Below are 27,808 nucleotides of genomic sequence, written 5' to 3' on the forward strand. Positions count from 1 at the left end.
CTTGGTGTCGTGTGGTTTATTTTTCAGAACCGGTGTATTGGCACCCTCTTTTGGTGTGACGAGCTTATTGCATCTCAATTTGCTTGTCGCTGCCCGTGATCTATCTATCTATCTATCTATCTATCTATCTATCTATCTATCTATCTATCTATCTATCTATCTATCTATCTATCTATCTATCTATCTATCTATCTATCTATCTTCATTATTTTTTTTAATGATAGGTGCGATTTCAGCATCTCAGCTGCAGATGTCAGTATTTATCAAAAGCGGACGTTTGTGTGTCCTTCAGACTCAACTAAAACACCAATTTCAAGGCTGCCAGGATGCTGCTGGCTGGCTCTGTTTCTATGGCAACCACACCTGTGAACTAGTCACTGTAGGATTTTTTTCTTTGTCGTTTATATTCCAACCATTATGGGATTGAACACATAAGAGACACAACAGAAGCACTAACTGGAGTGGTGAGTGGGCGTCTGCGGAGGAGAATCTGGTGGCCTTTAATATGATGGACGGGTCACTCTTCACTCCGGATTGGAGTGTAAATGTACGTGTTTCGCGCCATTGAGCGCTTGTGGGTATGCGCGTGTTGGCCTCATTCGCTCTCTCAGTCAGGCTACTCTTCACTTAGCTGGTGAAGAACTCTAGAATGCTAAATGCTAATTGTTTCGAGTGTCTTCCTTTCTGTTGTCATTTTAGGTAGATACAGACCTTTGCATTGTATGTGTGGTGTATCCGTTGTGATGCTGAGTTTGTATGTAAAAATCAAAGTCCTCCCCAAGAAATACTTTGGAAAACATAGCGTCAATATTTCTTATTTATTTATTTATTATGTATTTGTTTGTTTGTTAATAGCAATAATACATTTCATTTATAAGCGTCTTTCAAAACTGTCTTTACAGTCACAGGTTACGTTTATTTAGTTATCTAATCATATATTATTCATTTATGTATGTATTCATCTTATTCTTTACTCATCTTTATTTATATATTTATTTATTTATTTCGTTAATTATTATATCTGTTTATTTATTCATTCATCCCTTTATTTATTTATGGATTTATTTATTATTATTCTATAATAATAAATAAATAAATAATAATAATAATAATAATAATAATTTCAGTTATAAGTGTGTCAAAACTCTCAAGGACACTACACTCACAGGTTATGTTTATTTAGCTATCTAATTATATATTCATTTATGTATGTATTTATTGATCATCTATTTATTCTTTTATTTATTATCTCTGTGTTTATTTATTCATTTATTTATGTATATATTTATTTGTTTACTTGTTTTTCTTTCTTTCTATTTCTTTTTTTCTTTCATTCTTTATTTTTTTAATCTATGAGGGATCCCCTCCCCTCCAACACACACGTGTGTGTATATATATATATATATATATATATATATATATATATATATATATATATATATATATATATATATATATATATATATATATATACAGTAAAGTCTCGTTATATCGATATCGGATATATCGATAGTCCCGGTTATATCGATACTATTTCTATGCACGTACGGAGAAAATTACATGCAAACAGGGTCGGATATATCGATAGTCCCGGTTATATCGATATTTTTTTGGACTCCCTTGAATATCGATATAACGAGAATTTACTGTATATATATATATATATATATATATATATATATATATATATATATATATATATATATATATATATATATATATATATATATATATATATATATGGAGGGCGGGGAGCAGCCCCCCCCCCCCCCGAGTGCTCCTGACCACCTGAGGCTGTTTGATACCTGGTGTGCTTTAATCTGGTGGTTTTTTTCCCACTTTGAAGTGAAAATCCCTGATCCCTTTCATTCTCTCTCTCACAGACACATGCACGCACACACGCACGCACACACACGGGCGCACACGTCCACGCGACCGGCCATCTGTTATCACTGTCGCCGTAAATTCGCCCACAAACGCCAGACTGTCATTCATACATTCTATTTTATTCTTTTGTGCCGCCAGCAAGCTGTGTCTGAATTTAGCCTCCCCCAAATTATTTTAGGGAAGCATCCATCACCTTCTGTCACCTCTCATATATTTCTTTGAAGGGAATCGAAACGTTCTGCTGGCAAGCAAGGCTATTTCGAGGCTTTGAGATGAAGAATACGAAGTTTGGAGTTGAACCAAAAAAAAAAAAATATGTCAATGCTTTGGTCAAGAGAAAAATTATGCGGTCATTAAAATTTTTTGACAATATAAGAGTTACATATCTGCAATCATACAAACTAGAAATCTGACTGGGAATGTCTGATCACGTTGAAACCAATTGGAAAAACATTATACAGTCACTCGTCGGCTCCCACGTCACTCACCGAGGCACGCGTTCAAAGTCCCAAATATTACAATATTAAACGTGACATTGGTGACCCCCCCAAGTGGACAATGAAACCTCCTACGGCCATTGTGAAAATATTCAAAATAAAATTTGCTGGATAATTATTTCCCTGATCCACTAGTGAAAAGGACGCTTTGATCCTCTCCTCCATCTAGAATTGCTTCATGCAGCAAAAGAGGGTGCAGAAAGTGCTCAAGATTGAATGATCGTTTGTGTCTTTGTGTTGTCATATTATTTGTTATTTAATTTTTTGTTGTTGTTATTTTGACTTCAAGATGGCGCCGCCAGAGTGGCTGCCTTTACAGCAGCTCCTGTATTTTGTTTTTCTACTTCTCCCTTTCCGTTCTTCTTCCTTACATCACTTTGCTGCTGTGAAATGTAAATTTCTCCACTGCGAGATGAATAAAGGCTAATCTCATCGAATCTAATTCTCTGCCGGTGAGTTAGTCGAGGTGTGAAGGAGCTTTTTTGTTTCTTCTTCACCCTCCCGCCATCTTTTTCTTCCTCATTAATGTGTCTAATTAAGGAGCTGTCAGACTGCTCTGTTCTCCTCCCTCATTTGTTTTTTTTCCTTCAATATGGAGTCAGAGGAGCAGAATCATTGTCTGATTGGAGGTGATCGTCATGGTTGCCTAACCCCCCCAACCGCGCCACCCCCCTTCCCCCCATTCTGATTAAGTGGCTCATTGCCCAAGCTGCTTCATCCATTGCTCTGCTTACAGACAGGCTCCTTAACATCTGCCAACTAAGATCAAGAGTTTTTGAGATCGTTATAAAGAAAGCCCAGCTTGGAGTTATTTGGCCTTTGATGTGTGGATTGAGAAATGAACCTTATCGATATCGTTTGGGTGAAGGACGGTTTGACTTTCATTATCGGGCCACGCAATATCGATATCGTATTTCTGACCTGCACTTGTTGTCCGAATTGTTGCACATTCTGCAGACATCTGAAAAAAATAAAAAAATACAGTGAGACCTCAACTTACGAACTTCATTGGTTCCCAGACAGAGTGTGGAAGGCGAAAAGTGTGTATTTCAAAAACAAAATTCCCATAGGAAACCATTAAAATGGGAATAATCCGTTCCCGGGTTTCCATAAAATATACTTTTAAACTAAATAAGCCTTAAAACTACACACAACATACCTTATTCTATGTATAATAAATGTGCTATTGTATTGTAATGAAAGAAATACACTGCATTGTATCATAAAGTCACTTTATTTACATCATTTATGGCTTGATGGAATGGCGTTGGAGGTCGAAGGTCACAGGGAATTGCTGTTTGGAAGGAGAGGCGCATTACATGAGGACTGTAATTAAAGAAATAAACTGTGCTGTAAAATAAAGTTTTATTGACCTTTTTGATGGTCGTTGATGGCTTATGGAAGGACTGTTGGTAACTTAACCTCTGGTGCTGTTCGGTCGTGTGCTTCCGCCGAAGATCACCCCGCCAGCCGTGGTGGGTGTGTATTATGAAAATCGTGATTATTATAAGGTTTAATTTTCAGAAATTTGACGTTTGTAATACGAAAAGTTTGTAAGAAAAGGTGTTTGTAAGTTGAGGTCTCACTGTATGTGGAAAAAAAGGTTGCTTTTTGTAAATGGTTCTCCGCTGAGTACGTGGAGCAAAAATGCACAAATTACCCTCCCCCCGTTGTGTCTGTTTGTGCATTCGGCTTTCTTTGAGTAAAAGTTGGAGAAAATGAGAGGATGGCAACTGAGGGCACAATGAGCGAAAAGGGTGAGTGCACAATGGAGGACTGGATGGCCCGTCTCCCGTGGCAACGCAGTGTTGCTGATGGATACACAAACACACACGTACACACACGGGCACAGGCACGTACGTTCACTCATTAATATTCATAAAGGGTAAAAAAAAACACAGGAAGGAGAGATTCATGCTCTATTCATGCCATTTTCAGATTAAGCATGGTTCACTTTGACAAGAACAGTTCCATCATTGGTGTTTCAATTATCCATATTTCAATTACAAGTCCAGACAGGGTGCTCAACTCAATGATGGATTGGGACCGGACACAAAATATGGTGAAAGTGATCACAAAGCGTAAAAAAACTATTTTCACACACACATACCACAACTGGAGCTAAAATGGTCCAGCGCGAGCATCACGCTGGTGATTTTATCTGATTATCTTCACCTCAGTCAAAGTGAGTAATGCTCACCTTGGAGCGAAGGACGAAAAGCAAAGATTACGCAACATGTGGGCCGCGGTGGTCCTACAAAAGGTGACGGACGCCGTCACTCTGGTGGAATGCGCCTCGACTGACCTCGAGGGATCGATTGAAGCCGATGACGATTTCTTCATTTTTGCATGTACGGTACTATATATATATATATATATATATATATATATATATATATATATATATATATATATATATATATATATATATATATATATATATATGCCAACTCGTGATCTGATTGGCTATCGCAACTATATATCAACTACATGTGCCCGTTCATGTACAGCGCACAGACGCCCTCACTGTTGATTCTGAAGGCGTCGGTCAGATTTCATACAGCCTGGCGACACAAGCTAGCTGAATTCTGATTAAAAACTCTGACCTAAAACTACAACACTGAAAGGAGCATAACCAAATGGATATAATATAACATCAAGAAAACAGTATGTAGAATAATTATATACAGTAAAGTCTCGTTATATCGATATCGGATATATCGATAGTCCCGGTTATATCGATACTATTTCTATGCACGCACGGAGAAAATTACATGCAAACTGGGTCGGATATATCGATAGTCCCGGTTATATCGATATTTTTTCGGACTCCCTTGAATATCGATATAACGAGACTTTACTGTATATATTTAGAAAAAAATATATACTTTTTTAATGAAATTGACTTTTATTATAATTATGATAATGATGTCTGATTATGCTAGGCCAGCAGAGAAGGCCTTGCTGGCTCTGACGCCCCACCACTGGTATATGTGTATGTGTATGTGTATGTGTATGTGTATGTGTATGTGTATGTGTATGTGTATGTAGATAGATAGATAGATAGATAGATAGATAGATAGATAGATAGATAGATAGATAGATAGATAGATAGATAGATAGATAGATAGATAGATTTTTTTAATTATTCTATATTTGACTATGTATTTTTTATGAATTCTTGGGTTCAAATAATAATGCATGCAAATATTAAAATGGCTGCAATCGATGTATAATTGTATATTTTTATTGTTATGCATAATGACGATGATGATTAGGTTAATGATGATGAAACGTGGGCGCATTAAAAATATGAAAACAGATATTAAAGTTTGTATTAAAAAAAGCCCCAAAGAAAGTGAGTAAGTAAATCTATTCTTAAAGCAATTTAATTAGACTGCTTAGAAAGCAATTTAATGATCCATTTTCAAATTAAAACGCAATATCCTTGTAGTTGTGTATTCACTAATGATTATGATTCACAGCCCTTCTTTTTCAATGTGTAGACACTCGAGAAATCAATCTTTTAAGTCGACCAAATCCTCCTCCCGATCTCCCCTCTGGATTTGCGTTTTGATTGACAGGCAGCTGCAGCCATCCTGGTTAAAGAGAACCGCCTCCCTGACGCGCCGCAGCCAATGGCGGCGCGTCAGGGAGCGGGGCTTTGATGCCACCGCGTTGGCAGGGGAGACGGCAGCAGTTCATTCATCATCTTCTCCCTCAGAAGGTGAGTTCGTTGGCCAAAGCTCACTTTTAAACCGGGGAGGCAGTGTTTGGGATCCAAAGGCTACGCGGAGAACAGGTGAACAATCTTTTGTCTCACGCACGAGGAGCATATAATTTTCTTCCTCCTCAAAAATCATTTGCAGGTGAGTAGATGGCATTTTGATTCGCTACTAATCTGTATCACTGCAAAGAAAGTGGGGGTTTAAGTCAATAGATGCCGTATTGCGATTCAAGGCGATGCTCTCTCTGTTCGGTGGTTCCACACTTCCAGCACAACAAAATAATTCACATTAAAGCTCACGACACTGCACAGATGGAAGCAGGTGATAGCTCAAGGACACTCTGGGCTGCAAGATTCATGCAATCCGGGGGTACCGGGGATGCCATCGTGGCTATGATGGCGCACCGACTCTCCCTCCGCATTGATCGGAACACGTCGCTACAGATGACGGAGTGTCCTTCATGCTGATCCAAAACAAGGATACTATTACTATCAATGAAGGACAGCCACGTAGGTCTGAAATGTGAGAAAATGTCACGTGCTAGGGCAGATTGCGACGTTTATGCGTTGACATGGGAGAATATGACTGGTGGGCTTAAGGCAGCTTTACTCATTTGCGTTTTTCTTTTTTTATCATATCGGGAGTATGGAGTTATGCATGTTCTATGTGGTGCCACATCAGGAAGCACTGAAGTCCATAAGAAAAGATGGAGCGTGTTTAGTTGGGCAAGGAGAAATGGCAGAGAAGGTCCTCAACTAAACTCTTGCAATTGTCATCGTTCATACAGTAGAGAAAGTTTATATTACCCCGTGACGAGTTTTTTTATTTATTGGGTAATTTTGCTTTGTCGGTGTAACTGAATGTCACTTACTGTCAGTATTAGCTAACATTCATGGCCTTTTGCAATGTATTGTTAGCATGAAGATAGCAGATGTGTGAGAGAAAAAATGACAGCGAGTGATTTGGTATTTGAATATAAATTGATCCTTTTGAAGCTTTTTCTTTTCAAACGGCGTCGGAAATATCAGCTTGATAGATAACACGGCCGATGTATCGGATTTATTTAGTTAGCTATTTACAGCCACAGGTTACGTTTATTTATTTATTTATTTATTTATTTATTTATTTATTTATTAAATTATTCATTAATTTATTGTGTGTACACGTAGTAATCATTTTTTAATGATCTACCAATTTATTTATTTTTTATTGTGTGTGCATTTATTTATTTATTTATGTAATTGTTAGCCATTTATTTATTTATTTATTTATTTATTTATGTAATTAATTATTCATTCATTCATTCATTTATTTATTTATTCATTAATTTATTGTGTGTAGATGAATTCATTTTTAAATTGTCTACCAATGTATTTTTTTACTGTGTGTGCATTTATTTATGTATTTATGTATGTATGTATGTATGTATTTATTTATTTGAATATTTATTTATTTATTTATTTATTTATTTATCTGTTTATTAAATTATTCATTAATTTATTGTGTGTACATGTATTCATTTTTTAAATTGTCTACCAATGTATTTTTTACTGTGTGTGCATTTATTTATTTATGTAATTGTTACCCTATTTATTTATTTATTTATTCATTCATTTGAGTATTTGAGTATTCATTTATTTATGTCTATTTATTTTTTCATTTATATTTTTAACAATGTATTTATTTAGTATTATTCTTTTTTTTTGTTGACATTGTGAACTGAAACCACCGCACCACACTCCTATGTTAGAAATCTACGGATTGTCATTCGTGACATTTTCAATTCATTGCCTTGACTCCCCCACGCCATTATTTCCAATCTGCATCAGAATGCAAAGTGAATACATTCAGATGCAGGTGTGTGGCAGCCCCGCTGCGGCTGACTTCCTAAGGCGATGACACCGGTAATTTACAGTGATTGACGACAAGCAATAGAAAGACACGGCGGCTGTCAAAGTGACAACAGCTATTTCCTCCATGCTGGGAGAAAAAAAGAAAAAAAGAAAACAGGTTTATTTCCTAGAGTGTAGTTGTGATGAATTTGTTCACGACAGCACATTGTCCACAATTTTTCCAAAAATCACCGGCTGTGTTTGCTGCGCTGGTGACATGCATCGGTTTTCAGGCTCATCCTCGCCAAATTGGAACTGGATTTTAAAAATCCACATATCGCTTCGAATTGTTTTCATATTCTGTAATTCTGCTACCACTGCTGCAGGAGCGCAAATTAATGATGCACGATGACGCATTCCGATCGACGTGCAAATGTGTCAGTGGGTTGGATCTGTCAAATGAACTCATTCACTGCCAGACGATGTGCAAAAATGTGTCTACTCCAGTGCCAGGGCTGTTGTCATTGTCACTCGAATTGTAGGACCCATAGAATATTGAATTTTAGGACTACATGAACATTCAATGCAGCGTAAGAAACCTTACACCACAGGTGTCAAAGTCGAGGCCCGCGGGCCAAATCCGGCCCACCACATCATTTTTTTTTCGGCCCGCGAAAGCAAATCAAACTTGTTAAATTCCATGATGATTGCGAAAATCTGAGCCAAAATTTCATATTTTTAGATGTCAACCACAATAAAAGTCATTATTCTCGACTTCAGATTTGAAAACGAGTTATTCATTAATTTGCTGTGTGCTCTATATGTAATATTTGAAGGGATTTAAACATTGTAATAGGTTCCCCAAATTCATAACGGCCCTCGAGAGGAAACCATAACTACAATGTGGCCCGCGGCAAAAAAACCCTGCCTTAGACTCTCTGAGCATGAAATGGGGGCGGCTGTACAAAATGCAATGCAATACATACATATTGGTTTCTGTAGCGCTGAAACAACAGCTCAAGCTGGAAAAAAGCGCTAAAGGGGACAAACGGCAAATGCTGCTCCTTCGTGGAAGGGAAAAAACATTGCCAGAGGTCTGACCAGTGCTTTATCGGCACCCAAACAAGAAAAAACAAAACCGAACAAATTTGGGAATGGCGCTCTACGTCATATTTTCAATTCCGAATAAATTTGTGAATGGCAGTCAATGAGTTAAGGAAAAAAACAAATACGTACTGTTATTTTCCCCAATTTCAACCCAGAAATACAACATGAACTACTATGAAGTCCTGGATTCCTACCAAAACAACTCACATTTACAAACCAAAAACATCAAATGTCTTTTTTTGCAGATAATTGAGACCTAATAATGGTTCAGCAACGCGGTCGCCATTGACATTGTCTTTTGTTTTCCAATCAATGCGGGTGACCAACATGACCAATCCCTCGTTTTCACCGATGTGTCAGCGCATCGATTTGGAATGGAGCGTATTCCCCCGTTGTTGTTTTCATCCCATCATTCCATCAAGTGCTGAGGTGTGCGGTGACACCAGCATGATCACAACCGCTGTGATGATTGGCTACCATCAATAAACACACGCCGCTAATCAGTGCAGAAGCAAAACAGGGCCCCGGTGGTGGGGGGGGGGGGGGGGGGTTGCAATTGCAGTGGTCTGCAGTTGTTTTTCAAAAAGCTATCAAACCGAGGCACTAAACAAATACGTAAAAGCCAGACAGACCAGGAAGTCAATTGGCAAAGGTCCAGTTGCCTCGATTGGCTATGTTTTAAAATGTAATCTTTATTTATTTATTTTTCTCTATTGCTTTTGGGTGGCAAGAACATATTGTCAAGGCAACGCACCTCTGAGCTGCCTCCAAGACAATCCATTCACTGACAGAGGCCTTTATCACATGCGCACATGCACACGCACGTGCACACACAAACAATTGTAGCTGATTGGGGCTCGATCTGGTATTTGACTGGTATCCCATTGATTGTTCCTCTGTCGGTCCGTTGTACTTTTTCCACTTGTACAAAGGTTATTGTCTATGCACTTGCACTCGGACACTGTACATACATGGTTTTAAAAAATGGATGGATGGACAGCTACGTAGCTATCTCACGCTCGAGTTAAATTGATCAGACAATGGGTGCATCACTGATTATTGATTGTATTCATTACATCTATCAAGCTACTGTATCTTCATCCATCCATCCATCTCGCTAGCTGAATTGCTAGATAGCTATGGATGGATGGATGGATAGATGGATGGAGAGAGATGGATAGAGAGACAGAGAGAGAGAGACAGAGAGACAGAGAGAGAGAGAGAGAGAGAGAGAGAGAGAGAGACAGAGAGAGACAGAGAGAGAGACACAGAGAGAGACAGAGAGAGAGACAGAGAGAGAGAGACAGAGAGAGAGACAGAGAGAGACAGAGAGAGAGACAGAGATAGAGACAGAGAGAGAGAGACAGAGAGAGAGAGAGACAGAGAGACAGACAGAGAGACAGACGGAGGACAGACGGAGGACAGACAGACAGCCAGCCATCCATCCATCCATCCATCCATCCATCCATCCATCCATCCATCAATCCATCCATCTTGCGTACCGCTTATTCCTCATTTGGGTCGCGGGGCACGAGGCGGGGGACACCCTGAATTGGTTGCCGGCCAATCACAGGGCACACAAAGACAAACAACAGTCACTCTCCCACTCACACCTAAGGACAATTTGGAGTGTCCAATCTGCCTGCCATGCATGTTTTTGGAATGTGGGAGGAAACCAGAGGACCTGGAGAAAACCCACGCGGAACATGCAAACTCATGTCAGGGAGTATAATAATCAGCGATTCGTCTCATCAACCCACCAAGAGTTTGACCTGATCCTTATCAGAAGTTAACTCTTGCGTGAGAAAACACACGTTCGTCGCCGCCCACGTGCGCGGCTCTGATTTGTGTTTACTATCAGTCTTACAGCAGTGGACGGCCCTCCGTTACCCAAAAAGACACGCATCTGTCTCATCCGAGGCCCGTTGCGGTAAATTACCGGCGGATGCCTCACTTGTGCCTGCTCGGCCGCCATCAGTCTTTGTCATCTGTTCGCAAGCTGTCTCTTCTCCCGCAATGGTCGCATCACTCGGAAGTGCGGGTTCCACATTGAGTCATCTTCACGCACTGACGAGCTTCTTATTCCTGCGTCATTCTGATCAATGTAAGGCTGGCGGATAGAACCTTATGACCAGAGAAATAATTCAACAACTTGCAATTCCTAAATGATAGTTTCCGCTTGTGCTTACATGAAGTGTGTGTGTGTGTGTGTGTGCCTCTTCCCTATTTTCCTTCCTCGTGGGGACATTGTGACTGTTCCAAACGAGAGAGAACACCAAGATGCGTGAACGTGTTTCTGATGTGTTTCGAGCCTCGCCAAAGACGTCAGCGTTCATGGCAGCAGCTCAAACCGACTTAGGCCCCCCCCCCCCATTTCGATATGCAGCCCGGCAAGTTGGCAACACTCGCCGTGTATCTTGGCTCTTCATCAGACTCAGAATCATCTTTATTGCCAAGTTATGTAGAACACACAAGGAATTTGTTTACGGGCGAACACGCTGCACTAGTATCATCAGCAAAAAAATTGCAAAGAGGCACTATACAGTTCAATTTGGGCTACTGTTCAAAGAGTTAATGGCTTGGGGGAAGAAGCTGTTTAAATGTTCATATTTTTGCAATTGGAAAGACCCGCATGTCAGAGCGTATTACATGAGTTGTTTCTTGGGAGTTGATTCTCTGGGAAGTGGCACGGCTCTTCATGAAGGTTCATGAAGAAGTAAACAAGGAAATTAATGACTAGCCTGGAAGCGTGATTGTTGTTATGAAGATGCTAGCTTGATTCTGAAGCAAGGCATGACATGGTGAGCCCAGAGGTGCACAAATAAACTCATTCACTGCCATCCACAAATTTCTTCTGGAATTGAAAATATGACATGTTCAGGTTTTGGTTTTTCTTGCGGGTAGGTGCCGATAAAATGCTGGTCAGACCTCTGGTAATGTTTTTTACCCTTCCACGATGGAGCAGGATTTGCCTTTTGTACAGCCGGCCCCATTTCAAGCTCATATAACTCCAGACCCATCTAACTTAGGAATTAACTCGTTTTTACTGATGGAAAATAATAGTCTAAGGTTTCTTACGCTGCATTGAATGTTCATGTAGTCCTAAAATTCCATCTTATATAGGTCCTGGAATTTGAGTGTCAATGACAAAAACCCTGGCACTGGAGTGGACGCATTTTTGCACACCTGGCAGTGAATGAGTCAATTATTATGATTGAACATTATTATTTACTCTTAATCAATTATATATTATTGTTAACTCTTAATCAATTATATATTATTGTTATTGTTAGTATTTATTACTATTAATTACCATGTTACTATTATTACTATGAATTATTTATTTCCTCTGAATTAATATTTATTATTATTATTATTGTTATTATTATTATTATTATTATTATTATTATTATTGACCTGCCCTTGTCTATGAAACATTTGTATTTGAACTGTACTGCACAAAACTGAGGCGATCAATCGCTCGGTATTGCTTGCTAGTTGTGCACCACAATTTTGCACATCTGGCAGTGAATGAGTTGTGGCTGCCGCTGCTCACCCGCAGAAGAAATATCATGTGACTGTAAAGGGTCCTTGAGAGTTTTGAAAGGCGCTTATAAATGAAATGTATTATTATTATTATTATTAATTGTTGTTTTGAATTGCATTTATATGATCTTATCCCAAAAACAGGACGAAGACACATAATTTCCAATGAATAATTGGAATACTGTCTAATAAATACAGTACAGCATGACTGGAATAATAAACGTTGGAACTTGATAAAAGCTAAAAAGCTAAAGAGATTTTCATTATAGTTCATTTTCGCTAGTTGTTTTTTAAAAATATGTATATAACAGCTTATTGGCATTTTTATTTGGTATCCCCCAGGTGCGCTGAATTATTAGTCCACCCCAACGGCCAAACACAAACCATTTCCAGCTCTTCAAGATTCTAGCAAGGACGCAAAGCCATCAAGGGAATAATTTGCATTCAGTTGCCGGTTTTGCCCGCCGTGCCGTCATAAGCGGTGTTTATTTTGATTCCCTCAGAATAGGCGGGAGGGTCGCTTCTTGACGGCTTTCGCCTCGCCCGGCTAATGGAGCGTCTTGAAATCATGCCGAGGAAACTCTATTATGAGCAGCGTTTGCTCCGTAACCGAGGGAAGAATCTCATTTGTCTCAGTTGGTGGCCTTGAAGGATTAGGATTCTATGAACAAACAAACGTGCAGCCGCGAACCTTATTTGTTGGGCTCGTGTGGAAGGGTTTCTTCTTTTCATACGAGGCTTGACATTTCTGAAGCAAAGTCAAAGGCCGAGCAAAAAACACTCTTCGCAAACCATCCTTGCACTACTGCGGGAATAAAAAAAAAAATCCCACTGCACTTTGCGGAGACGATTGGCTACCTCTCGCTCTCGTCGCATGACTCATCGGTCATATTTTCGCTACAAAGCTCCTGGACGAGCAGTTTTAGAGGGGCAGGATTTGCGGCCGCTTGCTGTGTCCTGGCGCACAAGTGTGGAAAAAGCTGTCAGACGGGGGGGTTATGACTCACGGATGGCGTCATGAAGGGACTGCGGTGGTCCGCGGGAGGTTAACGGGCCATTTTATGTGCATAAGAACGATCAAGCGTGGGGATGATAGGTCTTTTTTTCATGGGGGACTTGTTGGTGTAGTGTTTGCGTTCAATCAAGTCTATCTCTTCTATTTTATACCCTAGCGGTGACGACATGATGTGGTCCGACGAGCTTGTATGGCTTCTTTTATGGCTTTACGTGACATTAACCATAACAGCAATGATGACAATGTGCTTCAATTATATTTTCATACGGGACAGAAAATTGAGAGATTTGCACATACAATGAAATGTTTTTCGTCATTAACTCATTCACTGCCAGAAGGTGTGCAAATATGTGTACACTCCAGTGCCAGGGTTTTTGTCATTTTCACTCAAGTTGCAGGACCCATAGAATATTCAGTTTTAGGACTACATAAATAAGCAATTCAGCGTAAGAAAACATATTTTTTTCATCAGAATAACGAGTTAATTCTTAAATTATATGGGTCTTGAGTTATCTGAGCTTGAAATGGGGGCAGCTGTACAAAAGGTAAATGCTGCCCCCTCGTGGGGGAATTGCCAGAGCAGTGAATGAGTTCATGTTATATTTTCAATTCCCGAATAAATTCGGGAATAGCAGTGAATGAGTTCATGTTATTTTTTTGTATTTAATTTAATATAATTTTATGTTAACTAATGAATTAATAAGGAAGTCTATATAATAAATTAATCAATTAATTGATTGGTTACTAAGGTAGTTAATTAACTAATTACTTACTAGTTGATTAATGAATGAATTACTTGGTTAATTAAATGGTGAATTAATTCATTTAATTTATGAATGGAATGTTACTGTGTTCGAAAGTAACCAATCACATTCAATCCACAGATGCTTCTTTTATATAAATTTGAAAGCGACCAGTTCTTTGATACGAGCCAGTCAGGGATGGGGGGTGTAGACTTACGCAACCACATGAATATAGTGGGTAACTTTTACTTCCACCCAAATGGGTTGTACAGGTTCCAGGTCACATTCATGGTGGGTTTTTCGACTTTTTATATCCAGCGACATACATTATACATGACCAATGTTACAATGCATGACTGCCTCCATTGGGTGCTCAAACCCTCTCAGCTGCATTGACCCAATTTGGTTCTTTGTCTGGATCTATTTGCCCCCTCCCATCTCTAGAGAGGTGACGCATCATGGGGAAACACAATAGCAAGCTGGCCCCAGAGGTCCTGGACGACTTGACCAAGAACACGGAATTCAACGAGGCCGAACTCAAGCAGTGGTACAAGGGCTTCCTCAAGGACTGCCCCTCCGGCATCCTCAACCTGGAGGAGTTTCAACAACTCTACGTCAAGGTCAGCATCATGGCCGACGACTTCAGAAAAGAGGTTACGGAGAGTTCAAATGCTTATTAGCAATGCCTTGCCGACCGAAAGGTGACATTGTACTTTGTTTCCATAAATATGAAGGACTCCGCTGGAACATGATTATCTTGTTCTGGTAACCGTGACCTGTTTGGAACAAGCGTTCCTTTGCAGTTTGGAGGTTCATGTCACACCAAAACGTTTCCGCCTTTCTAGTTTTTTCCATACGGCGACGCTTCCAAATTCGCCCAGCACGCATTCCGGACCTTCGATAAGAACGGCGACGGGACCATCGACTTCAGGGAGTTCATCTGCGCCCTGTCCATCACTTCCAGGGGCAGCTTTGAACAGAAGCTCAACTGGGCCTTCAACATGTACGACCTGGACGGCGATGGCAAAATCACCCGCGTGGAGATGTTGGAGATCATCGAGGTTGGTCAACACCACCAAAGTATGGTCGACTCACTTTTGTGAAGGGGCTTAACATTTGAAACCCCCCCCCCCAACCCCCTGTAGGCCATTTACAAGATGGTGGGCACAGTGATTATGATGCGCATGAACGAAGATGGTCTGACCCCTCAGCAGCGTGTCGACAAGATCTTCTCTAAGATGGACAAAGACCATAACGACGAGATCTCCCTGGAGGAGTTCAAGGAGGCGGCCAAGTCGGACCCCTCCATCGTCTTACTGTTGCAGTGTGACATGCAAAAGTAGACGGCCATGTTAGGGGAGTAGGAAGGGGGGTTCGGTTCGGAGAGGAAATTGGAGGAGATAGAGGGAGGAAATCTACGATTGCCAGGAGAACCCCCCCCCCCCCCCCCCCATCCCTTCCACAGGCTTTAGAGATGTTTTGGCGGTTTCGTGAGTTTCATCACCATGATTCAAGGGATATTTAGAAACTAAAAAGGAGAGATTCGAATTTGGGATGACGACAATGATCGGAACAAGATGAAAACTTTGCCAGTATAGTGAGTGCATATACATCCACAGTATCGCGTCACTGTTGTTGTTTGTGTGACATCAGTCAAATCCCCTCCCACTTGGAAGAGCATTTAAAAAAATGGATTACTGTACAACATAAAATCTGGGTTTAGAGCAAACTTCATTAACTCATTCACTGCCTGGGTTTTCGTCATTGTCACTTGAATTTTAGGACGACATAAACATTCAATACAGCGTGAGAAACAATAGACTCTCTTTTTTAATTAGAAAATAAAATGTTAATTCCTAAATTATAGGGGTTTGGAGTTATATGATCTTGAAATGAGGGCAGCTGTCCAAAATACAACGCAATACATACATACTGGTTTAATAACAGCTTAAGCTGGAACAAAGCGCTAACATGGAAAAAAGGGAAATGCTGCCCCCTTGCGGAAAGGAAAAAAAAACATTGCCAGAGGCCATGGCCAGAACTTTATCGGCACCCAAGCATGAAAAAAACAAAACCCGAACAAATTCGGGAATGGCGCTCTATGTCATATTTTCAATTCCCGAATAAATTCCAGAGCCCAGAGTCTCCCAAATAAATATTTCTGGACAATTACAAAATAAAATGTGAATTCCTTACCGTGCTCCCATCACAATCGCTAATTACAGACCAATGCTAAACACATAAAATAAAATACACCACAGGAAGTGACAATAATCACATAACGAAAGACGGTGACGATTACCTATAAAGGCAAAATGGTCGTCTCCAATTTAATGCCAGCGTCTCACTCGCCTTTGCCATCCTGTTCTTGCTCGTTTTGTCTCCGTCTTTCTTCCCCCTTCCTGCCCACCGAAATGTCAGAGGGGAAGCGCTTTGATTTGTGACGCAGCTAGAGGAACTCTGTTGAACTCCGCTCTGATCTCGAAAGAAAAAAAGGGGGAAAAAATCAATGTGATAGCAAAAGGTTGAAAAGGGGACTCTGTGATGTGGGCGCACCTGCTAGTCTACGTGAAAGCACAAACTGGAAAGGAAAAAGCTCAACACACTTGAAATGACTTGAATTTGGTGTTAGCTTGATGAAGTAGTTAAGCGGGCACGTACATAGGCACATTGTAATCACCGTTGTCTCTAAATAAATTAGCCAAACTAACAGATTAGCCCAGATAACAGATTAAGCTAACAGAATAATCAAGATATACCATCTTTGTTAGAAATATGTGAGATTTTGATATGGTCATTTGAATCGGGTGATTCTTGGCTCCGATTGAAAGAATACAAATCCACACGGGGTCTTTATTCGATTTGCTAGCCAATGACTATCAAACGTGTTGACGTCAAGAATAGCGACCAACTTCTAGCACCTCGTTAGCATTAAACACGATGATAACGAAAACCGAGCATTCCAAATGTCCGACTTTCTAAATATCCCTTGCATGTTCTTGGGAATAGATTGCTGCTCCCATCCCATCTTCTCAAAGTGACATTAGCAAGCCGTCTCATGTTCAATACTGTAATTATGATTAAAAAAAATCTATGTACATGATCCTACAATGCTATTTATGATTATGAACAGATGTAATATGTAAAAGTACTTGTAGATTAGAACTACTTTCATAAAGATGACACAGCTACGGTTCGTGTGTGTGTGTGTGTGTGTGTGTGTGTGTGTGTGTGTGTGTGTGTGTGTGTGTGTGTGTGTGTGTGTGTGTGTGTGTGTGTGTGTGTGTGTGTGTGTGTGTGGATATTCTTGTGAGGACCACTATGATTTTATACCATACGTACTGAGGACATTTTTGACAAGTGAGGACCTTTTGGCCGGTCCTCAGACGTTTTTCATTCTAAAGGCTTCTAGAGGGTCTAGAAAGAAGTTGAAGTGGGAAACGCAGTTAAGGGGACATCTAGTGCACAAATGTAAGACTAGTTCTTCTCTAAACTTATCAGAAAGGGTGGTCATCACTCCTTACCTGGTGTTACCCAGACCTCACAAAAACATTCAAACAGGAGGTTGTGTGTGTGTGTGTGTTTAAAGGACGGACTTTTGCGGGTGTTCGGAGGTGGGTGTGTATTTGCATAATTTGTGTGACAAAAAAAAGACATATCGGTCTCGTTTTGTCAACATCCGTGTGTTGTATATGCGTGCAAATACATCGTGTATCGTCCCCGCTTTTGTGCTCGGCTGGTACTCTGCGTCCGTGGGTCTTCGTGTGTGGTTTTAGTCACTGTGGAACACACACTAGAAATATCCGCTGAGATGTTTTTGTCTCAACCAAGGACATCGTGGCAAAGACAGTGAAGGGGATGGAGATTATGTGTTGTGTGTCACAGTGCCGCCCAGTGGGTGGAAGCAGTATGTCAGGCCAAATTCTTCAATAATTCAAAACATTTGTACCAGATATACAAAACGAACTGTCCTACATTTTTGAGTCATTGAAATGAAAGTCAGAAAGAATTGCTTTTGTGCACAGTTAACCAAAATAATAACTAGTCGGTGTGGTATTGCATATAAATGAAGTGCAATGATCTTTTTTTGTGGTTGCCCTTTTTTTATAGTTCCACTTATTGGTTGAATAATCCCACAAAGTGGCCCCTTCAACCATGCTTATGTCTACAAGGACCACAGCCGTTAATATTCAACATCTGTTGGCAATATGGCATTTTTTTTTGTAGAGACTTTAGTTCAAAATCCAAATATTAAGTGCCAAAGATGGTTTTGTTTTCCTTCGCGGCGAAAATGACGGGATGCACCACTCACATCCACAGAAATACGAAGGAACTATGTTTTTTAATTTCCTTTTGAATCATTTGTAAATGTCTATTTGTCAAGTCGGATGCTTTCCCGAGAAGTAAAAAAAAAGGTAACATACTTCTTTTTGTTACATTAAAATTAAAACACGTGGATGTCAAGCATGTGTTTCACCTCCGTCTCTTCTGTCATAGCACAAGCAAAGACCCGCAAAATGTAATGAGTCACCATCTAGCGATGATGTCATTTTGCTGCAATGACGTCACCCCCGCTGTTTCCGCAGCAACCGTGCTGTGTCCAACCAACGACCAGACACGCACAAACAGAAATGTGCGCATCACGGATCATGATCATACTCTCATGACGATTCACACTTGATGATTGACAATGGTGTGACTGCCTTGAAAGAATCAGGGGGCTATAATAAATAAATAAGAGGCAAGAGTGAAGGACCGAGCATATGGATGTTTCGGAAAGGCGTTGTATTTATTTATTTATTTATTTATTTATTTATCCATTTATGTATTTATTTATTTATTTGCTCATTTATTTACTCGTTCATTTATTTATTTATTTTTATTTGTCTACTTAATTATTTATTTATCGGTATATTTATTTATTGATATGTATCTAGGTATTTAGTTATATATTTATTTTCAATTTATTTACTTATTTATTTATGTATTTATTCATCAGTATATTTTTTATTTATATATTTATCTATTTACTTGTGCCAGTCCCAAGCCCGGATAAATACAGAGGGTTGTTGCAGGAAGGCATCCGACGTAAAAGCTTGGGCAAAACAAACATGCAAATCAAACGTCTGAAGATGGAGGCTGTGGCGACCCCTTGAAGGGAAAAGCCGAAAGGAAAAGAAGAAGATTCATGTATCCGTCTATTATTATTATTTTTTTTCATATTTTGACTTTAATTTAAAAAAAATCCTGTAAGTGAATATAGTGATCTTCCGGGTTCAAGCCCACCCATGGTGACATGATTTACACTGGTTTTATATATATATATATATATATATATATCTATATATATATATCGATATATATATATATATATCGATACTTTACTACAGTAAAGTCTCGTTATATCGAATATATCGATAGTCCCGGTTATATCGATACTATTTCTATACACGCAAGGAGAAAATTACATGCAAACAGTACTATCGATATCGATATATATATCGACTCCCTTATATATATATATCGATATAATATAGATATATTACTGTATATATATTCCAGTCTGTTCAGCCACTCTCCATGGATCAATACCGATCAATCACAAGCCTCACTGGATCACTTTCGGCTTCGGGATAAAAACTCCCATTTGCGCAATGGTGCCGAGAGGGATTGAGAGAGAGAGAGGTAGAGGACAGTCTGGATATAACAGAGGTCACGGCAGAGAACAACATTGCTTAAAGACGCCACACGAGGGTGTTGAGACACAGTCAAGTACTTCTGAGACAGTTCGTTCTACAGTTCGAAAAACCCAAAAAACTAAATGTCAACTACCCATCCAGGCATTTTTGATGTGCTGATCCATTTTGTTGCTGACTCCGTGGAATAATCAGCATGCACGCTAATGGCCTTGCAGTGAAGCGAGGAGAAGGTACCCATTAGCAGATACCTTCAGGCTCGACTCATTTAACCAAAGCAGACATACACACTCACATGTTCACCCACTCGATCAGTCTCACTCACTCACAAAATTCACAGGAGTGTTATTGGGACTAAACTGGATCCTGTTCCAGTTCAAAGGGCGAGAAGCGATTCACACCTGAGGTACGTCGCCAGCCAACTAGAAGGCACATGTAGACAACCAGTCAAAATCCCATTACAATTCTGATCCAAATGAATCGGTAAATTTTCTATCATATATTTTTTCACGCTCTCACGAGTACAGTTACAAACATTTACAGTGAGACCTCAACTTACGAACTTAATTGGTTCCCAGACAGAGTGTGTAAGGTGAAAAGTGTGTATCTCAAAAATAAAATTCCCATAGGAAACCATTAAAATGAGAATAATCCGTTCCCGGGTTTCCATCAAATATACTTTTCAACTAAAAAAGCCTTAAAACTACACACAACATACCTTATTCTATGTATAATAAATGTGCTATTGTATTGTAATGAAAGAAATACACTGCATTGTATCATAAAGTCACTTTATTTACATTTGTGATTTATGGCTTGATGGAATGGCGTTGGAGGTCGAAGGTCAAAGGGAATTGCTGTTTGGAAAGAGAGGCGCATTACATGACGAATGTAATTAAAGAAATAAACTGTGCTGTAAAATAAAGTTGTATTAACCTTTTTGATGGTCGTTAATGGCTTATGGAAGGAGAGTCACCTTCCATAAGGACTGTTGGTAACTTAACGTCTAGTGCTGTTCGGTCGTGTGCTTCCGCCGAAGATCACTCCGCCAGCCGTGGTGGGTGTGTATTATGAAAATAGTGCTTATTATAAGGTTTAATTTTCATAAATTTGACGTTTGTAAGACAAAAAGTTTGTAAGTTGAGGTGTTTGTAAGTTGAGGTCTCACTGTACTATGCTTCTTTATGCATGTCCTGTTCTGTGTTTCACTAAATTTGACCTTAAAAATATTTTATGTAATCATACACATGTAAATTTACCAATACATGCAGGTGTCGCCTATTTGCGGTTTTTGGTCGATCGTGGGTGGTCCCGGTTCACATTAACAGCGATAAATGAGGGATTACGGTATAGTTTTTTTTTTTCCTTTTGTTGCATGGGATTGGCCATAACGCAGGCAGCCTATCACAGGACAAAACAAAGAGGAGGGAGGGCAGGGGCGAGTGAGGAAGGCCGACGTTGCTTGCAAGTGTTCCATTGGGGAGGAGAGATTACGGCAGATGGACTGCGCCTACCGACAACTACACTTTCCACATGACCCCCGTTTACTCGGTCGCCACGTGCGAGAGGCTTTTTTTCCAGCATTTTTTTTTTTTGCCTTTTACACATGGCTGGCATAGTCCCAGCAAAGTGCAGCCACTCACCACCGTAGAGGAGCGCCCCATCTAAATGTTTCATACAGCTGCAGGACGTTGCCTTCCTCCGGTGACATTTCCCATTTCCTAAACCCACTTCGAGGGGGGGGGCACCTGAGGGCTTTTTACATTCTCTATGGTGAAGATGAGCGTGGACCCCGTGAAGGTGAAGGAGCTCCAAATTTTAGCTTCTTCCAATGGAGAGGAGGGAGGCTCGTGGGAGGTTACAAAACAGGTTAGTCCAAGCAACTTTTGCATCCGCCTTTTTATGCCACTCCTTTAAATATCTTTTCTCTAATAAACAGGTACTCTCCAAAATTAAACAAACACCCATTACAATCCTGTAAATAGCAGCAACGTGTTTTTTTTTAATTTACAAATCGTGACCAACTTACAAATCTATATATCATTTTTTACCGTGTATAAGGCGCACCGGAGTATAAGGCACAACCCGAATGAATGGTGTATTTTCAAACTTTTTCCATATATCACGCGCACCGGACTATAAGATGCAAAAGAGTGTTCTAAATATAATATATAAATATATAAATGCTTTCCAAATATAAGGTACACCCCATTATAAGACGTTACAGTAGAGGCTGGGTTTACACATGACTTCTTCTACAGGGCGGGGGTGGAGTCGGTGGCTGTTGACAGTAGTTGCGAGACCTCAATATTACTTTATATGTAAGGCGCACCTGCGTATAAGGCGCAGGGTTATCTTTTGAAGAAAATTTAGGGCTTTTGGGTGTGCCTTATATACCGGAATATATGGTATGATTATGACCACAAAAAAACAAAAACAAATGAGGTTGGTTGGGGGGGTCAAATTTTGTACAAATCTCATTGGAATTAATCCTGGATGATGGAAGCTCGCGTTGATATTCAAATTTAATATAGCACATTATTTCAATTCAGCACATTCGTACAACAACGAGCATAACCTAAAAGACACAGTCATGCAACTAGTGCCCCCCTTCAAGAATTATAAACAAGAGGAGTAGCCTTTCCATAGTGGACGAATAACTGTCTGCGAGTTCATATGAGGCTAAATATGCATCATTTGTGTGGCTGCAGAATTTCTTCTTCCTTGACGGTCACGACAGTCCAATTCGGAGCACTCCCCCTTCGCTGTCATATCAGCTGCAACACGTCACATCATCCGTGGCCTTTAACTCACCTATAAATATCCCTCAGGAGTTTTACTCCCCCTCCCTCTTATTATTTTTCTTACACTACTGCTGCATCCAGTGAGCAGTTACTTGGAAATCCCTTCCAACTTCCTCACTTCTTTCTATAGAACAACCTAAGTGGCTTCCCCATGTGTGCAAATGTATAAGTCAGGGTTTTCAGAAGAAGGTGGGGGTAGCGGGGGTTGGAATCAGCAACACAGGTCCTGAAAATGAAGGCGGGGGTTGAGGGGAGAGTCAGGTGATCGGGGCATGCCCCGTGGTCCGGCTGGCAGAGGACAGGCAGTTAACGCCAACGGTATCGGATCGCAAGCAAAGACCAAAGACACCCCATCGACCCCCACCCCCACCGCCTTCTAACCTAGCCCACCTCCAACGACATAACAGTTATTCATAGCATAAACCACCACAATGTCGAAGAAGTTCATTGTGCCCATTACCATGTCCATATTTCTATTTGCCTATTCTGTCAGTTGATCGTCACAATTTTCCTCTGAGACCCCCCCCAAAAAAAAAAACATTTGCACATGCAGAATTTTTTTACAAATTGCAAAATGTCATTGTGTGAAGGTGACAGGCAGACGAGCCCGCAAGGTGGAAGGAGGCGTGTTCTTTGTGAGTACGAGTGAAAGCTGACGGCTGCATGACCTCAACTCCCCCCCCCCCTGACTAACCAATCACGACAAAAGTGAACCGCTCGTGGCGTTGTTTTGGAATGCAATTCGTATTTTGTTGATTGTGTCACAGCCACTATATTAAAAAACTAATAAAAATGAGATAGCATGACTTACAATGCATCATTACGGAAGATAAAACGGGCACATCAAGCATGAAAACTATCTAACAAATATTTCAGGTGCGACAGCAGCAGTAAAAGTTGTCAAAATATATTTACCCCCGCCAACCCCTACAGTGGTTAGTGTTTGGGTAATATTTTACAAGCAGATTACACTTTTTTTCATTTTGTGGCTGCAGCCTAAGCCGGAGAACGCCGTGACTATCGCCGTGTCCACGCGGGTCCTGTTCCGAACGGAGCGGGAGCAGAAAGTGTTCGAGCAAGACGGTGTGGAGGAATACCTGAGATACCAAATCGAACACGAGAACGAACCCTACGCCCCCGGACCTGCTTTCCCCTTTGTTAAGGTACAAAAATGGAATCCTTTGCGTGGATATTGATATTTACAGATGCAACACATATGGGAGAAAATAACGTGGCCGTGTTGGGAACAGGCTCTGGAAGCGGTAAATACCCGTCTGCGTGAGCTGTATCCGCAAAGCGAGGAGCTGTTTGACATCGTGCTGGTGACGTACAACCACGCTCATGTCGGGATCCGCCTCATCAATACCATCAACCATCACAGTAAGTACGATGTGGGTGGGGGGTGACACGAGAGACACCTCACCCAACACCTGTTTTCTATCACATCCTATTTTATTTGTCTTCTCATCAAGACTTTCTAGTCAGGGATGAGCCGAGATGAGTCAACGACATGTATCAACAGCTGACATTTCAAGGATCATTCCCACGCAAACGTCTCTCTCCGTCAACACAAGCCACTTCCTGTTTGCTCAATCAAACGATATCAGATGCTCCGATGCCCCCTCCGCTGGGTCAGGTTTACAACTGCATCCCGCGGGAGCCAAGGTTAATCCTCGGGCCCTCAAAACAAAAACATATCAGACCGGAGACGGCGTTAGATCTCGCTGGTGGCTCCCTGCGTGAGCACCCCGTCGGTTCCAGACCTCCGAGTTTCCCGACAAAAAGCGAAGACAAACAAATCTCCTTCTGATGTTTGGGGAACATGTTGATATTGAAGAAACCTCACACAGAGGAGGTCAATGACGAGCCACGTAGTCATTAAAAAACGATTAAGACCGCCATGCTGCTTTCTCATCGGAAAATGTTGAATCCTTGGGGCTAACGTTTCGGTCATCATCTCACGTTTTCGTACTAGGGTCATTTTTTTTTCTATTCACAATAAAATCGGACTGATAATGGGTACAAATGTGAAGAAAGAGTACAAAAGACTGCAGGATGTTTTTCCCTGGAAGGAAGGCTTGAAAACATTCAAGTCCAAAGAGCTCAGGGAGATCAAAACCCAGCAGGCCGTAAATACAAAGCAACATAAACAATTGGTGATATGCGATCTAATTGGAGGCTTTTTAGTCGGAATTTCTGTCCTCTGTTGTCTACTTTTAGCTGAATTAGCCTTTGAAGCAATCGCTTCTCTTAAATGTGTCGTTCACAGATCTTTTCATCGAACGGTTTTGCATGACGGGCGGGACCAGTCCAATCGGCTACCTCAAGGCCTGGCACACAAACCTCTACCTGTCGGCCGATGCGGAAAAGGTCAGGGAGGCGCTGGCGGAAGGTGAATGCCGATTTCATATCTGGGGGCATATTTCATATCTATCATATAACAACTAACTCAAAGTGACTTACAACAATCGCCGCCGTCAGGCAAATAAGGCGTCTTTGACATTTTAGTGGAAAGGTCTTAATTAGCTGCGAGGCAATCTGCTCACACTACTAAGATATCCCACTTGCGTCAATCGAACAAGTCCCGATTGTTTACCAGGTATCGCGGCGGCAACCATGTTCATGCCAGAGAAGCAAACCGAGGTGTCGGAGTCCCAGCTCAGGGTGGCGTTCGATGGCGATGCCGTTCTGTTCTCTGACGAATCCGAGCGCATCTTCAAGACCCACGGACTAGACAAGTTCTTCGAACACGAGCGTGAAAATGAGGACACTCTGCTGGATCATGTGACCTGCTTTTTTCCATCATAGACCGCATCAAAGTAATCGCGTGAAATGCGAAATCGACATTGTGAATCACAATCTACTTGCTTCTTCCCCAAAAGGGTCCACTGAAAGGGTTCCTGGATGCCCTCGGGAAGCTCCAGAAGAAGTTTTACGCTAAAGGCCAGCGTTTGGACTGCCCGATCCGGACCTACTTAGTGACGGCCCGAAGCGCAGCCAGCTCAGGTATCCGGGCCCTGAAGACCCTCAGGGCGTGGGGACTGGAGATCGACGAGGCCTTGTTCCTGGCAGGGGCACCCAAGGGGCCCATGCTGGAGAAGATCAGACCTCACATCTACTTCGACGACCAGATGTTTCACGTGGAGGGCGCGGCCGAAATGGGCACCATTGCGGCCCATGTGCCTTATGGCGTCGCGCAGATGCACAAGGCCAGACAAGTGGGGGAGTAAATGAGAGGGGGCTGAGGGGTGGGCAATGAACTTTTCGATCGAAAAGTCTTGTCCAATAGACACAATATGAAGAGGTCACGATATATGAAATGCGAACAACAGGAAGCACCTAAAGTCAACAAGCATGGTTATGGTATGTTAGCATCTGCTTGCTATGAGCACATGACGGCTAACCCCCAGACAGAACGGGGCATAGCGTACAACGTTGGTTGTAGTATTTGACTTGCACTTTAGACCCCAAATGTACTTCATGTTGGGATTTCATAACCCAAATCAACGACAGTTTTGCCTAAGAGTCATATGCACACCGGCGGTTAGCATGTCGGCCGCACAGTTCGCAGATTCGGTTCAGGCTCCAGTCTTAATCTCGTGGAATTTGCATGTTCTCTCCTGTGCCTTTGTGGGATTTCTGTCGGGCGTCCTTCATTTGTTTATAAAAACGGAATAAACGTCACGAACGCCTCATCACTGTCACCATCAACCATAAGGTGGCAGCACGGCGACGCAAATAAACGTGCAGAATGGCGGGCTCCATCCCAGACTCGATTCATTATTTACAATGAAAGCGGTTTGACTTTTGAGTCTTTCTCATTGTGTTCCTCTTATCTTTTCACAACAGACACACAGCCCGCTTCTCCAGTCTGTGATATATGTTCATAACAGTCCCGGCGGGAACTGATCCTCCAGCAGAATTTAGGCGATAAAAGCCAGAACGTACCGGCGGGAGACCGCGTGAGGCATTTATTTAGAGTCCGGCATGCAAATGAAAAGATAAACTTGACAGTAGGGTGGCGTAGAGCTGACTGGCTATTGTCGCCCAGAAAAGGTGCCTGGAGGAGGTATTGTGGCATGCCTCAACTATGAAGTAGCAGTAGATACAACGGCCAATAGGACTTAACTGGACTGTGACTGCCAGTCACTTTAGCGGCGTGAGCACAAACACAAAAATGAAAGAATGAATGAATCAACTAAATACATAAATACATAAACTAAATGAATTAATAGACAAACAGATAAATAACAAAATCGAACTAAACTAAATGAATTAATATACAAATAAATAAATAAAAAGAAATTACATGAATACTGACAGCTAAATAAATACAGTAAAGTCTCGTTATATCGATATCGGATATATCGATAGTCCCGGTTATATCGATACTATTTCTATGCACGCACGGAGAAAATTACATGCAAACAGGGTCGGATATATCGATAGTCCCAGTTATATCGATATTTTTTCGGACTCCCTTGAATATCGATATAACGAGACTTTACTGTAAATAAAAATAAACTAAATTAATTAAGACAGTATACAAACAGATAAATAAATAAATACATAAAATATAAATTAATAAACGAAATTAATTCATAGACAAATACACAAATAAATAAATAAAATAAATAAATAACAAATTATGTGAATTAATAACAGCTAAATAAATGCATACATACATAAGTAGATACATAAAAAAAGAAACCAAATGAGTAAACAAACAAACAAATAAATAAATAAAAGTCACATGGTCATTCCGAACGTGCTGTCAGCTGTGACCTATGCTTACTATAGATGGAGGAATGTATAGGCAACCTCGGATAGCTCCAGGAAAACAACACAACATAAGGAAAAGACAGACAGATGGCAAGCAGAGTAGAAATGAGCCCACCAAGATGCAATTCATAAGCACCACGACAAGAGCTGTTTCATACTTCTCCGATTCTG

At 40.8% G+C, this 27,808-nt stretch overlaps 2 protein-coding genes across 3 annotated transcripts; both read left to right on the top strand.

The window, feature by feature from the left end:
• The first annotated feature begins 6,083 nt into the window (after nt 1-6,083).
• Nucleotides 6,084-18,819, top strand: LOC148882780 (hippocalcin-like protein 4). The gene is made up of 4 exons (XM_089023529.1): nt 6,084-6,253; nt 14,800-14,975; nt 15,201-15,416; nt 15,501-18,819. The coding sequence occupies exons 2-4, from the start codon at nt 14,814-14,816 to the stop codon at nt 15,696-15,698; spliced, it is 576 nt and encodes a 191-aa protein (XP_088879655.1). The 5' UTR covers nt 6,084-6,253; nt 14,800-14,813; the 3' UTR covers nt 15,699-18,819.
• Nucleotides 18,820-21,515: 2,696 nt separating this feature from the next.
• nt5c1aa (5'-nucleotidase, cytosolic IAa) lies at nt 21,516-26,619 on the top strand. Of its 2 annotated transcripts, XM_089023147.1 has the most exons (7): nt 21,516-21,920; nt 23,446-23,490; nt 23,851-24,018; nt 24,106-24,235; nt 25,125-25,247; nt 25,455-25,639; nt 25,738-26,619. In XM_089023147.1, the coding sequence occupies exons 1-7, from the start codon at nt 21,822-21,824 to the stop codon at nt 26,083-26,085; spliced, it is 1,098 nt and encodes a 365-aa protein (XP_088879273.1). In that variant the 5' UTR covers nt 21,516-21,821; the 3' UTR covers nt 26,086-26,619. The 2 variants fall into 2 exon arrangements, with proteins under 2 accessions (XP_088879273.1, XP_088879276.1); XM_089023150.1 differs by lacking the exon at nt 23,446-23,490.
• Nucleotides 26,620-27,808: the final 1,189 nt, after the last annotated feature.

Source organism: Hippocampus bargibanti, linkage group LG20 (genome assembly GCF_051943395.1).
Source record: "Hippocampus bargibanti isolate YZ-2025 linkage group LG20, ASM5194339v1, whole genome shotgun sequence".
NCBI classification, from domain to species: Eukaryota; Metazoa; Chordata; class Actinopteri; order Syngnathiformes; family Syngnathidae; genus Hippocampus; species Hippocampus bargibanti.